This window comes from Lepisosteus platostomus, chromosome 21 (genome assembly GCF_059453375.1).
Source record: "Lepisosteus platostomus isolate fLepPlt1 chromosome 21, fLepPlt1.hap1, whole genome shotgun sequence".
In the NCBI taxonomy this organism is placed as follows: domain Eukaryota; kingdom Metazoa; phylum Chordata; class Actinopteri; order Semionotiformes; family Lepisosteidae; genus Lepisosteus; species Lepisosteus platostomus.
Genome location: NC_142631.1, coordinates 15,384,743 through 15,405,309, shown reverse-complemented (window position 1 = coordinate 15,405,309; position 20,567 = coordinate 15,384,743). Strand labels below are relative to the sequence as shown.

At 43.1% G+C, this 20,567-nt stretch overlaps 1 protein-coding gene and 1 long non-coding RNA gene across 2 annotated transcripts in view; one reads left to right on the top strand and one right to left on the bottom strand.

Moving 5' to 3' along the window:
• LOC148644085 (uncharacterized) overlaps window positions 1-9,293 on the top strand; it is a 22,838-nt gene extending 13,545 nt beyond the window's left edge. The window contains exons 5-7 of the mRNA XM_088614732.1: window positions 71-217; window positions 1,593-1,761; window positions 7,420-9,293. Of these exons, the coding sequence (XP_088470858.1) occupies window positions 71-217; window positions 1,593-1,761; window positions 7,420-7,711 (608 nt within the window). The 3' untranslated portion in view covers window positions 7,712-9,293. The remainder of the gene's footprint in view (window positions 1-70; window positions 218-1,592; window positions 1,762-7,419) is intronic.
• LOC148644084 (uncharacterized) lies at window positions 782-20,567 on the bottom strand. The gene is made up of 2 exons (XR_015928825.1): window positions 19,766-20,567; window positions 782-1,357 (listed from the first exon to the last, which is right to left on the bottom strand). It is a non-coding gene; the product is annotated as an uncharacterized LOC148644084 (long non-coding RNA).

Here is a 20,567-nt window from a genome sequence, read left to right as displayed (position 1 = left end):
CTGAAGAACTTGTTCTTGAAAGAAGAAAAGGACCAGTTATGATCCGGATTGCGGCTCTTATCTCTGCCAGTCCAGGGGTTTCGCTGCCGTCTGCAGGAGAGACCGCACAGTGCCAGGGTCCCGAGAGCAGTGGGGCTTCTTCACAAGATGGCAGGAGGAGCTGCACCAGGAGAGGAGTCTTCCCTACAGCTTAAAGATGGGCTCAATGTTGACCAAGGTAAAAGAGGTTCTTGAATTGTCTGCTCATAACGGGTACAAGGCAGATCTTTCCAAAAAGACCCTATATCCATGTAAACCTTTGCACTTTTAAGAACATAATTTAAATCTCCTTTCTTGATCACTGGTTGCGGTTCCTGGTATATGGGCAACATATGATGATCTGTTCCTAATTAGATTGAGTCGTCTCATTAGCTGCTCCACAGAAACAAACTTCTACAATGTTTACTCTTAACTTGGCGAGTGAAATGTTTTGGGGAATGTAATAATGGGGATGGTGTTACCCTAAATGCAAAGTAGGCTGTTCTCTAAAGTCCCTCTGAGAACTCTTGTGTGGGAGCCCATGGTGAAGCAAACAGCTTGGTGATTCTTTAACCTTTTGCACATAGCAAAACTGCTTTTGGACAAAACTGGAAATCTGACTGAGTCAAAGAACAGGTACAAAAGAAAATATAGCAGATGGAGCACACATGATTTGAGCAGAAGGAGCTTTATAAAGAGTGTGGTCACTGTCAAAGAACTGTTAAATTTATACTACTTAATTCCAAAAACAAACAGACAAAAAGAAAGGTAACGCAGTATTTGTAATGTTAATCAGTCAAGGAATGATCTCTCTCCATACCTAAAATCTCTCTCCATCGCTGTCCTTCAAAATGTTTCAAGGTGTGTTTCTAGATGCCTTAATCAAACATCATCATCCTTGCTCCACTGATACCTGTTTAACAAACAAGGACAATGGACCGTTCCAGAAGTCAACAATCTTCTGTGCTTCACAAAAGCAAATAATCATATCACAGCTTTTAGAAAGGCCTTACAGTACATCAATGGCACGCCAGATGTGACTTGAGAAACAGGACTTCCATATGCCAGTGAAGCACTGTGTAACATCTGGCTGAAGGGTGACAGAAATAACAGGCAGTCACTGCAGGAGTGCTAGGATGGACTGGAGAGGTTAACATCTTATATGACACTACTGAATGTCACGTCCTGTCCCTTTGTCAGAATACGTCTATCAAACAATACCAGTTGCACAACCTGCTTGAATTATCTGGTGTAAATATCTGATTCAAGTTCCTCAAAGGCAAAGTGTCGTGTTGAGGCGCTGTCCCAGGAGAAAACCCATCCGTGTTGAACAGGCGTGCTGCAAAAAAAGAAACAAATCACAAACCATTTGACAAAACGCACAAGAAACAAATGGCAGGGGGGTGTTGCTCAATTATCAGAAACAGAAAAGACACAGAGCTCATCACAGTAGAGCCAGCTCATGGTAATATCAAAATCCTCTCGATGACACTGGCAGCGTGTTTCTGTCATACTGACCAGTCTGTCATTTTCTTTTTTTTGTGATTCAACCCTCGGTCTGTGTCGATCTTCAGCACATGTGGGAAGAATTGCAAGCCAGCCTCCAGAAACCAATATGGTTCAACACAAGGAATCCAGAGACGCTGATGGGGACTCCAGAGAGACACCTGCTGCAGGCATATTGCACTTCTACTTGCCCTCTACAAAATATGAGGAGGAAGATGACGAGGAGGAAGAAGGGAGGTATTTTAATGAGGTGTATGTTTTAGGTATCAGAGCACCACGAGAAGCTGTAAACAAACTCCAATTGGGTAGAGGGGAAGAACGTTCATAGTCCTGCCTCTCCGAATTCTGTCCAAAGAAATATTAATTCATAAGAACCTACTTGCACCTCTCCCACCGAAGAGTGGATATATTTAAGAGAGAAAAAGAGAGAGGGGGACTTGGTCAACACAGAATTGACATCATTATCAGCAGATGTTTTTGGCTGACATGTGTATCCGAAGCAACTGAAAGTAGTTTAAATTGGAACTCATTTATACTGGCAAGGCCTGGTGGAGTAACATGGGTATAGTGCCTTCCTCTGAGGTACAGCGGCCGTGTCTCCCACTGGGATCTGACGACATAACACACCTATTAGACCAGAGCGCTACCCATCATGCCTCACTGCCACCCTGACAACACGCTATTACTATGGTATATTTAGGGTTAATATTTTGTCATGTGTTGAAGTAAGGGAGAGGCTGAGGCACAATTAATGGATGGCTACTGTGTACATTATTGTTGTTGTCTTTTATTGAGCAAATTGCCTTTGAAACTCAGATTACTGCTTCCAGTCTCCATTTCATATTCCCTTAACACTGAGACACAAATCCTCAGGCAGTAACAGAGCACTCTCAACATCAAATGAATAGAATCTAAGTCGCTGGAAACCTGGGTCCAATTCTGGAACTGGGGTGCCATCTGTGTAGGGCTTGTGTTTGCATGGGGTTCTCTTTGGTGTTCTAGTTTGCACCCACAGTCCAGAAACATTAATTAGCTCTTGGGAAAAGCAGCCTGTCTTGTGTTCATGTCTGTGTGCGCCCTGTGATGGATTGGCATCCTGTCCAGGATATATCTTGCCTTGTGCCCATTGCTTGCTGGGATAGGCTCTGATTGGCCCATGATCCTATATTGGATATTGGATAATTCCATGCTTACAAAACCAAGTTTTAACGGTCTGTGTGTAGGTGAGCAGAGTAAGTCCTGCACAAAGGACCTGGAATCAATTACAGCTGAAAGCAAATTGTTTTCGTCTTCCTCGCCACTACTAGTGCCACAATTTCATTGATCTCATAAAAGTATGCAACAATGGGGAGAAATAAATACCCTCCCTTACTTTACTCACACTGTGTCTCACAGGAAAAAGACACACAAAAAAGGACAGATGATGGCTTTCAATACATGATGATGTGTATGATTACACATAGATTGAAAATAGATTATTTTCTGCAGATCTCCTAAGCATGGGATGCTCTTGGGACCCAAGGGCTACAGCATTTGCTGGAACAGAATTCAGCATTTATTATATCACAGCTCTATCCTACAGCACAGCCATCGCCTGACAGTGCCTCTGATCACCTCATCATAAAATCCTACGATATACTGACATGGTCACCCTGCCAGCTCTTAAACCTTGGGCTCTCAGCCATTATGGAAATTTATATTGCCGTTGTGCATCTGGAGAAGGAATGAATAGCAATTACAGAGAATCGAAAACAAATGGACCAGGAACGAGGAGCAGATCGAAGGAAAAGACCAGCCCTTCCAGTAAATCTAACACAAGTTGCTGGCTGTCATGCAGTATCTGTTCCAGAGCCTCTGGGTACACACACAAAACAAACTAAGTATGTAAACAGCAGCTGAATCCAAACACATATCCAAAGACTGCAGTAGATATTTTATCCAACTGCAGATTTAAATAGTAGAGTAGAGGAATTTATTGCCACATGTAGGGTGGAATAGTTATTTGCCCCGTTCTCTGAGGACATCCGCAGTAGAACAGACTGAACCACACAATGTAAGACGGTATGTTACAAAACGGTACATAAAAAATAGCCACAACCAAAATCTCTCTTTAATGCTTCTTAAAGGGGGGGATTTAAATGAACTCCTGTTTTCATATTTCACCACTACAATGAGGTGAAGTCCCAGCTCAAATTTTAGGTTTTCATCCCCAAATAATGCACGATATCCTATTGTGCTGCACCTGGATGGTGATTTGGATTTTGTGGTCACACCTCCGATATCCAGACCCAGCCTCTCCGTGACGATCAGGCTTTAGGCTGCTGGTACTGTAGCTCAGCTGCTCCAAAGGCTGTGATCGGAATGAGTTGCCACTGAAGGCCACTGATTAAATGGGGGAAAAGTGGACTGATTCCAAAAGTATTTTTCTGCTGCTAAATGTTGGCAAAAAATTTTAAAGCCTTATGTCACAGTAGTGTTTTACATTAAAATGTTATTGGATTGTAGATATACTGTAATTTAATCATGGTAGCACATTATTCTACATGTTTTAAATAAAACGTTATAAAATGAAGGCTTTCCTTCAAATGAAGGATTATGGTGCAGAGTGATTTCAGTCTTCGGACCAAATAATTGCCGTGATCTTTGTTTCTGCTCCATCGATGGAAAGGGTCTATTTGTGTTCTCAGTGTGGAGGAGAAATGGCTTTTGATGTGGATGCGTTATGTTCTGGTTAACGTATAATTGTACCTATGGTTTGCTTGTTTGTTTAATTCACTCAGTCTTTTTTTAGAAATACCATCTCCTTTCATCACAAAAAGAGTTGAGGAATGTAAATGAATTAGAAAGTATCAAGTGTCTTACTCACAGTACGAGTTGCTGGTTTTGGTGAGGTTGGTAGTTGACTATAAACCGATTTCTGTAAAGACCAGAGGTGATACATATTCAAAAGACGTGCTGATCCCATTCTGGACCTGGGGTGCTGTCTGTGTGGAGTCTATGTTCTCCCTGTGTTCGCATTGGTTTCTCCCCACAGTCTGAACACATAGTAGTTGGTTAATTGGCTTCTGGGAAAATTGGAGTGGTGTCTGTATTTGTCTGCCCTGCAATGGACTGGCATCCTGTCCCACTTTGTGCCCGTTGCTTGCTGGGGTAGGATCCGACTCCCCCACGACCCCCAATTTGATGAAGCAGTTAGAAGATGAATGCATGCTAAAATAGTGAATGGAATTGCAATTATTTCCAACTGGAAGTACCAGTGATAAAAGCTATATATTGTACACTTCCCCAGAGTTTTGATATTGGTGGTTTCTGTAAGGGTCAGAGATATGACTTTGTCTGAACAGAGGAACTTGATTTCCAGTGGTCTTCTATGGGCATTAAATGTGAAATCGTGGGTATTATTTTAAAGTATCTATTTCCCTGGTACCTAAACTCCTAAAATGAATAGAAAATACTGTCCGTTTTTTTTTTTTGCACAATGAAAACCACTAAACAGATTAAAAACTTTTATTTGATCACAAATGAGCTGCGGAAAGCCCGAGATCTGGATTCCAGGTTCTTTGTAAATGCGACAGGAATCGCCCTTAAACGGACTAAATTTAGCCCCAAAGTGAAAGCAGTGTTGCACAGCCGGATCTAATATATGCTGCATGTGGGTGTCAAATGTGCACTCGAGTCTCTACAGGGCCCGTTGGGAAATAAGTCTCAATTTTATGGCAACAGAAAGAAAACAAAGAAATCGCAGGTATAGGGAAGGTTACCAAACAGAGGAGCCAGTTGATCCTGTCCTGCTCTGTCTGGAAGTAGCATATTGATACATGACTGCAACCGAGATGCTTTACGAAGGATCCCAACATGAAAAGAAGTGTGTTCTGATGTATTCTACAAATGTTTCCCATTACGCATCCATGTGTTACTTTAAAGATTTATGGGACATGATGGCTTTGAAATTTTGGTATTCAGCATTTGATTATATCAGCACGATGCAAGCGAAAAAGATTCAAACTCATATAATTGCTCATAAGATATTATTCGGGGCCGCACAGTGGTTAACACTGCCGCCTCACAACACTGTGACCCCCCATTCCAGACGTGGGGTGCTGTCTGTGTGGAGTCTGCATGTTTCCTTCAGGTGCTGTGGTTTTCCAGATTCCTCTCACTGTCCAAAGACATTCTGGCTGGTTGATTGGCTTCTGAAAAATTGTCCCTGGTGTGAGTGGGTGCGTCTGTGTCTCATCTGCAACAGACTGGCGTCCCATCCAGGGTGTACCATATCATGCTGATTCTCACCACATTTAACAGAATACCCCATGGTAAAATGATTCAATTATGCTTGTAAAAATGATCAAAATCTCTCAGATCTATAAATACTGCTTTATGTTCCAGGGATGTTTAATATTAGCGTGCATGCTGCAATATGCACTTGTCACACCCTGTACACCTAGAGGGCGCTCTTCTTCTGTCCTGTTCTTAGTTCCCTGTGATTATTCACGCCTTTCCAGTGTGTCTTGTTGTGTAGCCTATTTACTTCCTGTGTCTGCTCTGCTCCTGGCTCAGCATTGAGGGTACGGATGTCGTGAGACCCGCCTAGCACCAGGTCGCCCCACGACCATGGCCTGAGAGCCTAGGTTTCTATACTGACATCGTCCGACCCCCTGAGCCTGGGCTAGCCTCCATGTTGCCCCTTTTGCCTCTACGCACAGGGTCTCCACTGCTCTCCTTGTCATTCCACGGCATGCCCTTCCGACATCTGTGACACGCTTGCTTTTGGATATCTCAATAATGGCCCATTCGTGTACCTGCCAGAGATCTTTTCACCACTATCACTGCAGATTGAGTTCTAAGACATAGCTGTGAATTTCTGCCTCCTTTCCGGCAAAAAGGCAAAACTTCTCTCACTCCATCTAGCTCAGAACATTCAAAAACAATCCTGTTTGCCCCCTCTGGGCTTTCAATCCCTCTTAGCGTCAATAACTCACAGATCTTGAAGTGTGTGTGCACGCAAGAGAGAGATTATCGTGGCCAACTGATTGAACTCTTTTTAATCTGTGATCAAAAAAGCTATTGTTTCCAACCATGTTTGGCAATATTCTGTTGGTATACAGACCCCAACATCTGTGTCTTCAAGCAACACTAAGTAAAGAGCGTTACAATTATGTACTTTGAGATCATGACTTTCTTCTTTTCCTGTACATAGGACATTTTCTATTTGAGCTAGCGCTACGGTAGATTCTATGCAGTTTCGGTAAACATCAGGATGTAAAAATATTTGTTAAACAATGCAGGCCAATGTGTACTCGCAGAGAGCAATTCAGTTGAACCTGATGAATTATCATGAACTGATTGAGACCGATGTGCCCTCAAACAGCAGCACAAAACTGGTTCCAGTGACCCTGAGTTGGTCAGCAATACAGTGCTGATTCTACTTTATTGTCTACAGTGCTGATTCTGCTTTATTGTCACTGTGCAGTGACGTGTGAAATGACAGGTAGTTCCAACAGGTGGTCTTATCAGAGAATACATGAGCAGCGCCTTATTCTCCCACTCAGAAGGAACCCCGTTCGTTAATAAGTGACCATTCCCAAATATGAAGTCTATGAAATAGAAACCTTTTTTGGAAATATCCTGTTTGATAAAACTTACTAAGAGCCAGGCCAGAAAGTATCCAACGAAAAATAGCCAACATAATCCAACTGATGTGTGTAGTGGCAATTGCAAAACTAAGATCTTTCAGGCTTGTGCAACATATTTATCATCATGATTTTCCATGAATATGCATGAAGCCGAGACTATTTTTATGCATCATCTGTTCTATTCTATAGTTCAAATATCCCATTTAGTTGTATTTTGTTTTTAGTATTATTTTGTGGGGAACTATTTCTCTTTCTCATACAGGCATCAGATCGAGAGAACTGGACAACTGGAACCCCAGGATGCCAGCGGGATGACTCATCCCCCTGTCCTCCGTTCGAGCAGAGACAGGAGCAGGGAATTCATGAAGCAGATGAAAGGCAGTGCCCCTAGCACGCGTGCCAGTCTGGATCAATCCAGAAATTGCTCTCCGATGGTTTACCCCCGTAGGAGGAAGCCCATGCCCGTTAAAAGATATCTCCCAGCTGCCACTGTGCTTTTGGAACCATCTGACTCCACCTCAAAATATCCCTTGGAAAAGGGAACGTTGTGGTGAAGCTCCGCAGTTCGGGAATAGGATGAGCAGGTCCTACTCCACGCCAGGACAGCAGAGCTCTGCAGAAGGAGGAGCTAAGCCGAATGAGATGTCGTGCCACACAGGTGACAAGAGCATGGCATGCCCGCCTAAAAATAATGACTATGAAAGAGACATCCTTTCTCCTGGACTGTGGAACATCAAATCAAAGACTACCAAGACCTTCAGGCTAGGCCAATATGGAGCCCAAGAAACAAAGACAGTATACTATCTGCGAGCAATCGATCATACACCCAGGACGGCAAATTTTGCAGGAAATACATATTCATCAACCTGACACTAGCCCTCGCCCTCTCTTACTGTGTGATTCCAAATTGGTTTTTGACCATCAACTGTCACGCTGTTACAAGACTTTGCATGTAGGATTTGCCGAAAGACAAGGTCAAGTTCAAAAACGGCAGTTTTCATGCAATTTTCTATTTATTCTGGCCTGATAACCGGTTTCAGAGAATGTTGGAGAAACTTGCTTGTTTCGCTGTGCTGTTTGGAAGCTGCGTCAGAAGATTATCCGTGTGAATTTTCTAAGTGGTTTTGGTGCTTTTTTTATACTCTCTGGGCTTCATGTTTTTTGGGGATGAATTTCTTTATGTTTTGCTGTATTGAAGCATTAATGAATTGAAGCATTGAATTGATAGAATTTAAAGCATCACTATCGCTTTCTCAGCCTTGTAAGAAGAAATGCCCATTTTTGTTGTTGTTATCATTGCTTTGCTTTCACTTGTTCTATGAACAACCTTCTCAGCCTTAAAAGGAAAAAAAAAACCTTCCGAGTCTTCAGACCTGTTGTGAAAGAACCTCAGACACTAAACCTTGCTTAAGTGGGAGAGGGAGAGAGAAAAGTGTGTGTTTGTTTAATTCATGTCAACTGCCAGAAAGTTGCAAACTTGGTTTTGAATGAAATCGTGTGACAGTCAAATTGAAACATGAGCCCAAGCAAAGGAAAACCACTTCAAATCCAATAGCAAACTTCCTTCTGGTCTTGATTTTCTTTTAAACAGGACCAAATTCAGCATGAGTAAGAAGATGTGAATGAATTATGAATTATTTTACTAAAATGTATTTAGATTAACTTTGGCCTGGATGTGGATTTTGCTACTTTGCGTTTTTGTTTGTCTTGGTTCTAGTTAAGTGACTGACAAGGCGATAAATTGTATATCTCCACAAAACACATATGACCAGACTTATTTCAACTACAGAAATTATGTTTCATACACATAGGATAGATTTTTACAATATACTGCGTGTGTTATTTGAAAACACACAGCATTTGAATTCTGTTCCTTCACTGTGTACAAAGACAATTTTAGCAACACTTTTTTGTGGCACTAAAAAGGTAGAACTAATTTCTTTTAAAATAGTGTCCAAAATTGTATTGTCTTGCAGTGATTCTCCTGCCTAAATGTCAGACAGGAGGAATGGCGATGAAGTGGTCAGTATTACAGATGTATTGCGGTCTTTACAGTTTTTGTATATATTTATCAACAGAACATCAAATTAATTATATGGGTATCCTCAAAAATAAAGATAATATGATTTGCAAAAATTCCAAGAATGTTTATTCTGAAAGGCTATTACAAGCACGTTAGAAATTAAATCATGCACCTATCACTTCAGAAGTGAAACACCCTTGCTGTTCCTAAAAATGCAACACAGAATATGACCTTCTCTCTAGCGGTTGGGCAATTATTAATTAAAGAAGGACAGCAAACTCTCGGTAAAATGTCAAATCCAGTCCTGTGTCAAAGTGTCCAGGTGAGTATGGAGTCATATGGTCCCAACGAAGCAAGTCAGTAAGCAGAATTCTTCAGTTTAGTGAAATTTGATGACTGGCGGAAATAATAAGGATTCTGCTGAACACAACAGAATGCACACCAAGCAGCACTCTCGAGCTGCGATTGCAGTTTCTGCTCCTGGTTCTGTTAGGAGGCTACCCACTGGTGGACACTACATCTCAACACCCTTAACCGGTATGGGTTAAGGGTGCTGCAGTGGCGACTCTATAATATGAATCTGTTCTTTTAGAGATTATGTTGAGTTTTCTCACCAGGTGGTCTCAGAAAATCCAGAGTCAGTTTTGGGTGGGGTTTCGAAGTGGCACACAGGGATCGACAAGGAATGTGGCGGACAGCTTTTTCCCCGTTGCCTTTGCTGGCAAGAACAGTGGCCAGTCGAAAACCACGGTGCTTCAAGGACCAGCATTTGTAGCTCTCTCTCACTGCAAGGGGGAAACACAGAAAGAGCTCAAAGAACAAATCGATTTATCTTCGGCCCAGGCACAGACACCGGGCACGGACGGGCAGCAAACCTTAATTGCAAAGACACCCATCTTCCTTCACACACCTCCCCACACACTTTCCCTCTCGCAGGGCTAAGTGCAGAGGGACAATGGAGCATAATCCGCGTTACATGTCCCTGGCAGGCGAGAAACCAGCCAAGTGCTTCACTGAGGAGGAAATAATTTGATTTGTTCGCCACAGGCCAACCCAAAATGAAGAAACAGCAGGCGTCTTTCGACGAAGTATGAAGCAAGTGGTACAAATAAAAGAAACCAAGTGCCCGTGGCATTCACGTGAAAAGTGATTGTCAGAATATATACATAGTGGCTTACGGCCTCTCTTATTGATGTTGCCCTTGTCCAGAAAGACCGCAGCCTCTTTGTGCCAAGTTTAATCCTCTCAACAGGATGTGCTCTGTAAAGAGAGGGGGCGCAGGTTTTATGGTGGAGTCAAAGCTGTTCATCACAGGAGCGGCCCCTGAGCTTTTCAGTGTCAAGAGTTGCTTTGGTTTAATTTCCCTGAAACATTTCTAAGCAAAGGTCCCAGGTATCAAGCAGCGTTCTTTCCGATCCACTTAATTAGCTGTGCTAAAGGGTTTATTGCTACTGGATCTCGAAAGCCATCGAATTCCCTCATCCAGTCCACCTGACTTCTCGCCTCGGATCGAGAAATTGAACCCTTCAGTTTGGTCTGGTTAATTCTTTGGGCGCTACTGAACCCAAATTTCCTACTCTGCAATATTCCCCATAAAAGAGTTTGTTTTCCCTCTCTTTTCCTCCTTATAAAGCTTTATCTATAATGTTGATTCCCTGTATTCCAATTAAGAGAAGATAATTCCCTTAACTGACACAAGTTTAAGATTATTTTTGATATTTCATTACACGATCCACATGTTATGCCGAACCTTGACGTTTTTGGGACTTCTCTTTTTGGACCGCAAGGTAAAAAAGAGCCGATTGTCTGTCGCAATGAAGGTTAAACTGAGCAACCACAAAAACATAACACCGGTTCGAAGATTGTATCAGATGGGAAATAATCAGAGGTGACAAGACACCTCATGCTGGTTTCAGTTTCACTGGAAATACCATTGCCCAATAACAAAATGCATTTAGCAATATTTTTATGAGTAGTTAGGCACTGAGTGACCTTAACTCACTTGACAGTGAACCTGGACCTACCTCTGACCTCGGATGAGGAAGGCAGGACCCCAGACAGAGAGAGACATTAACCAAGGGGAAGCTGCACAGGTGGAGAGGTGATGGAGGTGGGACGGAGGAAGACAACCTGAAGCGAGAGACAGAGGCTCGCATAGGTGTGCATACATTTTCTCAGGAAGATCTGGGCTGCTGTCATCCCTCCCAGACATTTTAAAAAGTTCCTTAACTAGGTGGGCTGGAATAGGTTGAGCAACATTAACATTATCGTTGGCTTTTTTTAGGAGCCAGCAGGACCACTGCACCCGCCAGTGGAGATCGATTTCATGGCCATACTTGTGGGAAAATGTGGGCAAACTTTGCATGCGAAGGACGTAACGCTGGCTGCACCTCGCTGGCAGCCCGGAGCTCACACAGAAACAGGTGTAGGGTGTGGAGCAACGCCTTCGCAATGCCTTTCAGCAGGGTCAGCTATATTGGCATCAAAGTCCCTCCTCCACAGTGGAGAACATTTATTACATTTAGACTAAGACACCCTTATTAAAAGTTATTAAAAGTGTTCGGCAACAGCTGTTACACGCCAGTACCGAGTGCAGAACTTCCAGCAGAGAATTCCACTCCCCGAGTCAGCGTGTGACACTGTATGAAACGAGTATAAAGTGCTGTCATTGCTCAGGAGACTTTTAAATATAGATATACTTGTAGGCTCACAAGCCAGGTCTAAAATCTGGTCTAAATATGTTATCGCTTCAAAAGACATTACAATTTACGTTTCTACTGTAGAGGCTGCATTCTAACAGAAATAAAATATATATTGTCGAACGTGATTTAGTTGCTTTCCCTTTGGACGTTCTCAGACAGTGGCTTTTACCCCAGCGGAATGGGTCTAAATAACCAGCAGATGAGTCAGTCTAGGAGCCTGTTCTTGGAACTCAAACGCGAGACGATTCATTTTGCACAACCATTTCTCAAGACCTTTCTCTTCCCCCAGAGTACCAGAAGCCCCTAAGTAAGCGCAGGTGATAGTCCCAGAGAACCAGAAATCACGGAAGAAAAGGGAAATCAAACATTGAAGGTTGTTTGTCGCTTGGGCACTTTCCTTTTTAAAAAGTGCAGCATCATTGGGAAGTACTTTTCGAATCACAAACTTTTGCCCCCGTCTAATGGAGGAGGCACAGGAGCCCATGAATCCAACTCGAAACAGGCGAAGGCTCAGCGCGTTTAACTCGAGTAGCCACAAGCGTCTCTCCCCCTCGCTTTCCCGATTCTCAAACTCCGGGGAAAAGGGGTCCAGTGAAGAGCCCCACGCCTGGTTTTCAGAATTAGATGCCCTTACCGATAAGAAGTGATGTTGGCAAGTTTTTGAAAGCGGCAAAGTTGGATTTTTCTGACTTTTTCGCCCCCCCAAACGTAGGCCTTTTTATGGACCGGTTGGGAAGGCGGAAATCTTTCTTTGATCTGTCGGCTCGAGCTAGCATCAGCGCCTTTATCCCTCAGCCAGAAAACGAGGGGGGAGGAGAAGGGTGTGTGTGAGGGAGGGGGGCGGGTTGGGATTAATGAGACAGGGCAGTACGGGTGCAGAATGCTAAGTGAAGAGGAACACTGATCGCATTCACACGTACAATAGGGCATGGCAAGGCTAGGGAATGAAGCCATCACCCCTCAGTCTGCTCTACAAGCCCCTTGCACAAAACACTTCATTGACTGAGGCAGCCCCAGCCCCTGCTCCTATTAAAAGCCATGACTCACTCTGTAGCAAGTCAGCGTTTGTACTGTAAATGAGGCAAATTCTCCGGACTCCCCCTCTATCGTACACTAGAGTTTCAGATTTCCTCCAGGGGCACCAGCGTTCCTCTCCGATGATAGAATCAATCCCAACTTCAGGTCCTATGACCTTCCCTGCTCTGTAAATGCTCGACATTTGAATTGCTTCTGGAGTTGTCTTCTGGCGTTGGTCACGGATGGTGGCTTGCTGGTTCTTTGGAAGTTCTCGTAGTATTCAGATTCCGTTGTTCAGGGGAATTCTCATGCTTATTTCGCGAATGTGAAAATGTATAATATGTTGAGATGGCATTGACCAGCAGCGGTAAAAGAAAATCAAGGTACTTTTGGCATTGCAGTATCAGGTGTTGAAACTGTCATGCAAGAAATGTCATCTACCTCCGGGCAAAAAACGTAATCACGTGTTTCTGCGGGCTATATGACACAGGCTCGTTGGTCAAATCGTCCTGTGACTCTTTTTGCGTTAACACCTTTAAGACGGGCTTTCCAAATCAGACCACGGGATTCTGCAAGCAAACTCTTTAATTGAGTGACTGCCCAGTTCCATCACTGCACAAGAGGGCTGTCCTGAGCAGTACTGAAATTAACCAGTGTTCTTGTTGGGAAGCCCTTTGCAATGGGCCGGTCCAGAAGAATATTTTAATCTGATAACGGATTGCAAAGGTGGATATTCCAGCTCTTTCTTAACTGAGGAGAGGCCACCCACAGCTCTTGAACACAGGATGTTCTGCCGGTCATCCTATTCTCAAGCAAAGCAGGATTGAATGAGGGTAAAGCATCAGTCTAGCCACATGTCCTGTGGAAACAGTTACAGTAATGGTCCACAAGCCCTGAAGAGAACGAATGTATTTCTCCTTTCCAAAAAAGTAACTTTTTGCTTCAGACTCAGCTGGGGTCCAGTATTATTATTATTGGGCATGCTGAATCTGACACACAATAACACACTCACAGAATTCACTGCTCATGGGGGTCGGTGACTAATTAGAATACAAAATCCTGGGTTGCCAGAGACACCAGGAAGGCACTTCTAGACTAGATGGTTTTGTGATAAAGAAGTTGGCTCTCAGTCCAGCTAAAGCAAATATTTTGCTTTACTTAGAATGGAGCGTTCCTTTTACTCTGGGAATAAGAGTCTCCGTTAACATGTCTGGATCTTTTTTTTTTTATTCTGTATTATTTACAGCTGCAAGAAGACAAAAGCTCTTTGGACAGACCTTCACAACAGGTGACAAAGAGAAATGGTAAACGGATCACCTTCCATAAACTCAGCTCCTCACAGCGATCCTCAAAAGAATTCCTCTTGGCCTATCATAGGAGTCACTCTTTGAATCGCAGTACTACATTTTTAATGTGGGAGGACAAAAGGTTACCATATTGTTGCAGAAGTGTTGTGGTTGTAGCAGGACCAGCAGGATAGCACTCTGGCTTGGTACATAGTTTAAAAAGTAGCATAGGACATGAGGCTTTTGTTTCATTCCACAAATCATTCTGCTACCTCCGAAACTGTATGATAAGCATCATCCCTCCTGTGGTTATTTACATTTGGCTTTGAATGAAGATTTCTAAAGCAGAAAAGAAGTCATGTTCAGGGGCTCAACTGGCAAAAAAAAAAATTGGAACTGTCCTAAATATTTTTTCCAATGCCTGTGGGAGTATAACTTGCACCATAGACTGGATCTGAGGAATTTCAGACCAGTGTCTGGCTACTGTGTCTCTGCACAGAGGACATGTCGGAGCTGTAGGAGGTCAGTGGTACTGTATAGGTATTAAACAACCCCTGCCACTCATTTGCCAGTACAGTATTATTAATCCAGTTACGTGTTCAAAAAAATGCCAGCTGGATTTCTTTTTCCCTACCAGGATGTTAATCCTGGATTAGCTATAGTTTGCAGAACAATAGCGCAAAATGGTTGCCGTTTTCACAATGGTCTTAATTAAATGAGTTTCCTGCTCCTAATACCACTCAGTTCTCAAAGGATCTGAGTTATCTCCCAGTGCATGAAGCTGTGCTTAAAAGCAGTACGAATGGGAACATCTTTTTTTCTCCTAGGCTTCTTACTGTAGTACTGAATTCAATCCTAGGTTTCCAAATTCTCTGCATCTGGTGCGTGGGATCAGATAAAATGCAATGATTTTCGGTGATCTGGATTTTGTACAAACTCCAGTTGGGAATTACCGTGTGTCAAAGCTGTTTGTCGGGAGACGTACCATAAACGCAGCAGTGCCTTACAAGGCTATCAGTGCTGACCTGAGGAGCAGAGCTTTTCTGATTGACTCCTCTCCAATCTCCCAAGCTTCAGGCAGTGCCTCGCAGCTGTTCTTGCACAACAACCAAAGAGAATATTAGGCAAACAAAGCCCAACGAACTCTAAAGGCTTTTGGCCAGGTGTTTACTGCTTGGGCATCCTGGTGACAGCTAGCTAATGACCGAGCTGAAAAAGCCAAAGTCTGAGGCATTGAGGAGCCACTTGGAAGAGCCAATCAAAAATAAATCTGTCCCGTCCAAGTATCACAGGTTTTCATATGTGTTAATAGCTTTTCCACCAAGCAAGTCTGGAAACCAGAAAGCCCCTTCCAAGTGACTCACTGGAAAGTGGGCCAAACCACTCGGATTAATTTTGGCCACAGAGTCAATGAACAGCTGAGTCTGAGAATGTTTATCATGGTAGTGTCTGACGGAGAGCAACTCCCAGCTGTTTGAAGTCATTGTTAATTTTTAATCTATTGAGAGTTCTTCACAAAGAACACCAAGGAATGAATTAATTATTCCCAGACATAACAAAGTCCTCTTTGCAACGACAGCATGAAACAAACGTACCCCAAAGGCGGAATAAATGTAAGTTATTCTATTTCAAACATTCTGCTAAATTATTTCACCTCGCCATTAAGGTTCTGCTGCAGAAAAAGCAAATGTTGCCCGTGATTCTTGGTGCCTAATGCAGAGAAACACTGCTGCTTCACACAGTGTTGTAAGGGGTGAATCTTTTACAAGCATCATAGTATCTGTGGCAAAAACGTTGACATTCAAATTTCTTGATTAATGTTTTGTAACTGTCCTTAGCACTAAAAGACTCTGAATGAAATCAAAAGTTCTTTATGCATATACAGTACACAGATGCCAATGTAAGTATTACAACATCACACTAGGCTGCTTATTAATTAGGTTAATAAATGTTTCTAAACTTTATTTAACAATCTAATTTGATTGAACACTCAAATCTCATACGATAGATTGTTAAAATTGGATTTTTAATTGCTAACAACTATGTACTCGTTTCTGAGGTTCAGCGTTGCCTCTATTCTGGGTTCCTGTTCGAATGTAACAAGACACAAATTGGACTTTTGACTTTTGCAGAAAGTCAAAATTGTGAAACGTCAACATTTGAGTTGGACTCTTGCAGAAGGAAAAATGTTCATTGTGGGTTTGTCTGATACACCGTCATTCCCACCTGTATCTGTTCATCGTCGATGGCCATCCAGTTAAGGAAAGGCTGTGTGCAGGCCTGTGCTCTGAAGTTGTCAGGAACTGTATCCTTTGAAGTAGTGTATTTTTAACTCTCTGGACCAGACAAAGAAACAAGTGAAATAAAAGTCATCGATTAGCACTGGAGATGGGGAGCTCAGCTGGAATGAATACCAGCAGACACAGTGCTCCTCCAGGTCTAGGGTTGGGAACAACTGCTCCATTAGAAGCGATGTTGACACATCTGTTTCAGTGGAGGAGCACGGCATGTCAAATTGGCCAGGGAACAACGAAAGTAAATGTCAAGATTTGATTGTCAGATTCAAGAATAGATGTGGATCAGAAAGCATTATTATTAACAGCTGACTTTAATCACAGCAGATACTCTCAAAAAGGGAAATATTGGGCACTGAGCACATTTTGTTGCATATTTAGTAGTTCACAGGTGCTATGTGGAACTTGGCACTATGACTACCTGGGATTTGTAGATTTGCAACAGATTGCTTTGCACAGAAGGCATGCCTGCACACAGCAGAGTACGAACCCACAGCGATCATCATGAAACGCTTCTTGCAGAAGTTCATTTGAAGTAAGGGAGGAACTGGTTAGCCCTTTTCAAGTAAATTTACTATCAAGCCGAAAAACAAATTACACCTGACTGCTGCTCTCCTTAATAATACTGCTTCTTAATCTCCTGGTTGGTCCGGGCCACCTCTGGCTGTGCGCAAATTGCAACGTTTATCACCTGTGGACTAATAGCACACATCCTGCGTACAACACGTCAACTGCTGCAGCACGGACGTACACGGTTGAATACACTCTTTTCAGCTCAACATGTGTCCTCTTGCTCTATTTTAGAAACACCAGCCGGAAGAGAATTATGAACCACCGCAGGGTGAAATCCCCCGAACTGTGTGCGTGTGTCCAGTCGACACGCATGTCCTAGGACTCAGCTGACACCTTGTGGAGTCCGCGACAGATGTCAGAGGAATTCGACTCCTGAGGGCTGGGGTCAAGTAGCTGCTCTCCAGGCCAGTGAAGGTTCATGGCTGTGCCATTTCTAAGAACCTGCCTAGGACATGACCCACATCTCCTCGTTTAATGAGGTCAGCAGCCTCCACTCCCACACGGCTGAGCTTGAGAAGAAAGATGGTTAGCAGACCACCGTTAACAACGCAAGGGCCCCCTCAGCTCCTGCAAACATTACGCTGACATCCAGGGCTGTACCCCCTAAATATCAGCATACAGTTGTTTTTCTTCTACAAGGAGGAAGACTCAAGAATGTGAAATCATTTGATTCAAAGCCTGTCGAGGCTCTCGAAAACGGCTCATTCTAGTGATGGGTTTTTTTTCTTCCTCGTTTCAAAAATAGCCCCCCCGATAACATCGTTAGATGAAAGAGCTGCCAGTGTCCCGTATCTAACTCTACAGCTCACTTCCTGGAGCACACAGGCATCAGCCAGCTTGAAAAATCCCTCACTCTCTCTTATCCAATCTTAACACGTGCACGCCCAGGAAAAAAAAAAAAACATCCTGTAGCATCAGGTTTTTTGCTGGTATTAAGTGCAAACTGAAATCACAGATAGCGCTCGCACATCACTCAACCAAGGCTCTGGTTCAGAGGTCAGGTTGAGTTCTGTAGCCTGCTGTCTGTGTGGAGTTTGCATGTTCTCTCCTAATTTGCATAGGTTTCCTCCAGGTGCGATAACCCTGATCATCACTTGAAAATCAACAGTTTTAACGGCCTTCTCATAGGAAACAGAGAGCCAATTGATTGAATGACTGAGTTCAGGAAAGAGACAATGCAGGGACAAAGCTGATAGGACAGCGGCTCTTCAGACATCTTAGGTACGATAGTCGTAATATATATACAAGCTACATGCAACAAATTGCTTAGAACCCTTAAAGTAATTGTTTTTAAAAATCAGGTTGAAATCTGTATTAATATTAATCTGTTATTAACGACTCATAAGTCAAAGATGGTAATCTTTCATGAACCCAGCTCAGTATGGGACCTGCTCACACTCTGTCAGAGTGATCATTCTCTTACAAATCAGCCCCCTTTTTACCAGACTGTACGATCTCTGTTGCCCTCTTGTGGATCTTTTAAGGAACTGCAATAACGGTGAATTAATTACATTACTATCCAAATTAGTGCGATGTCACAAACCCAAGGATAATTATTTCATCGATAAAAAAGGTAACATGACACCGTTTCCGAATCCTGCAGTCTTATAGCTCTCTTGTGAAATTAAATATTCTAACTACTGGATTCCGAACCATTGCTTAGGGTTCTATTGACTTTTAGATACATAAAAGATTTATATACAAACAAAAGGTGTTTTGTATAATTCTGGATATGGAGTATAAGAGGAAACCGAAAACAGGACAGTTCAACTGTTTTCATCAAGATTCCAAAGTGGTGAAAGTCCGACAAAAAAAACAAACTTGGATCGAGAAAGCAGAAAAACCAATAAGTGTCAATACACACTTCATACCACGAGAGGGCGATGACAACATATTCAACTTTCCGTTACACGCCGAGTGATTCCCATACGGTATTAAACCGAATGATTTTAAGAAAAACCTCACATTGTCTGGGAATTTCTGTTCAGAAATGTGATTGTGACTGTGGATGAAGCAAAGGCCGGACGCTTTGTGTTAAAGTGTTTACAGCAAACGAAGTGACCGCAAAAAGGGCATCTGGTCACCAAGATACACGTCGGGAGCGAGCAGGAATTTGAAGAATGGAAGAGCAGAAAGAGAACAATAACCCATAAATGAGTAGTTTAAATAAGGAACTGGACATATTTATGGGACAAAAGGGAAAAACATGGACATCTTGAATTTTTTTTAATGAGTTTAAACAATTTAAAAAGCATACCGCATTTACCATGCATAATTACAGAAACATGCACATTTATTTGTTGTTCAGTAAATCAGCTTTAGGTATGGAGCTCCTATGCTTCAGTCAAAGCCTGACATCTTGTCTTCGTGGTACACGAAGGTAACTTGTTTCAGGCATTCCTGTCTCAGGATTTCCAGGCACAAAGCTGAAGAGCAACTGTAATGACTTACCTCTCCGATTGTTAGTCCTTCTTATGTTGACAGGTATGGGAGAATTCCCCTCTACCTCTCCACGTCCCTCACTGAGGATATTCACTCAACTGTCACTTTTTACACCGATGCGTTCAGCTCGGCTTTGACCTCTGAGCAACCAGCTTTCAAATCATCCCCGTACAAAGCATGAATCTCTCCTCCACCCACCACAAGCCAAGGAATCATTCGACCCAACCGACTCTGTACTGTACCTTCCTTTCAGAGGTTACCCCTCACTCACCATTCATCTCTACGGCAGCTGCTCCTCCTTGGTCAGGGACGCAGCTCTTTGACTTCACTAAACACCACTCACTCCCCTGTAACTGCCACTCTGCGGATTTCTGACAGAGACTGCACACCTGTCTTCTGATGTCGGAGCACAGAAGACTCCCTACAGAGCTCTGTCTCCCCTCCCACCACCTCCAGGACCCAGACCAGACTCCTGCTGCCTTCCTCCTGGCTGCTCTTATACTCCTGCCCATTAAGACGAGGGCGTGGCCAGTTTCACTCAGGGCCTATCAGAATTGCTCCTCTCTCTCCCTGTGGTAGAGCACCCCCCTAAATTAATGTTATTATCCCATGAAACTAGGTGTGCCTTGTTATTAATTTGGCCTTTCTCCTTGATTGGGGGCTATTAAACAAAGCCTACCCCTCCCGACCTCGCAGGTCACAGCTAGGTTTCAATGTCTGCTGTGGGAAAACAAGTCTATGGAATCATTTCCCTCAGTGTATAGAAACACTGGTAAATGTCACCACAACTACACATGTAACCTCATGTAAATCCTAACCTCCTCTGCGTAGAAAAGCCACCTCAGAGCTGAAATATGCTACCACTACCCAGATGACCTGAAGGAGCTGCCTTTCACGCCCAGAAATCAAATCTTTACACTCCCCCCCCCCCCGAGAAACCATTCTTTTCCATTATGTTCTCTCAAACATCTGTCAACCTTTCCCGTCACTGCACCTGTTTCGAAAAAAAACCAACCAAATTTACAGTAAACCTTGTTGTTCCTGTTGCCATGGCGACGCCAGAACCCTCCTCC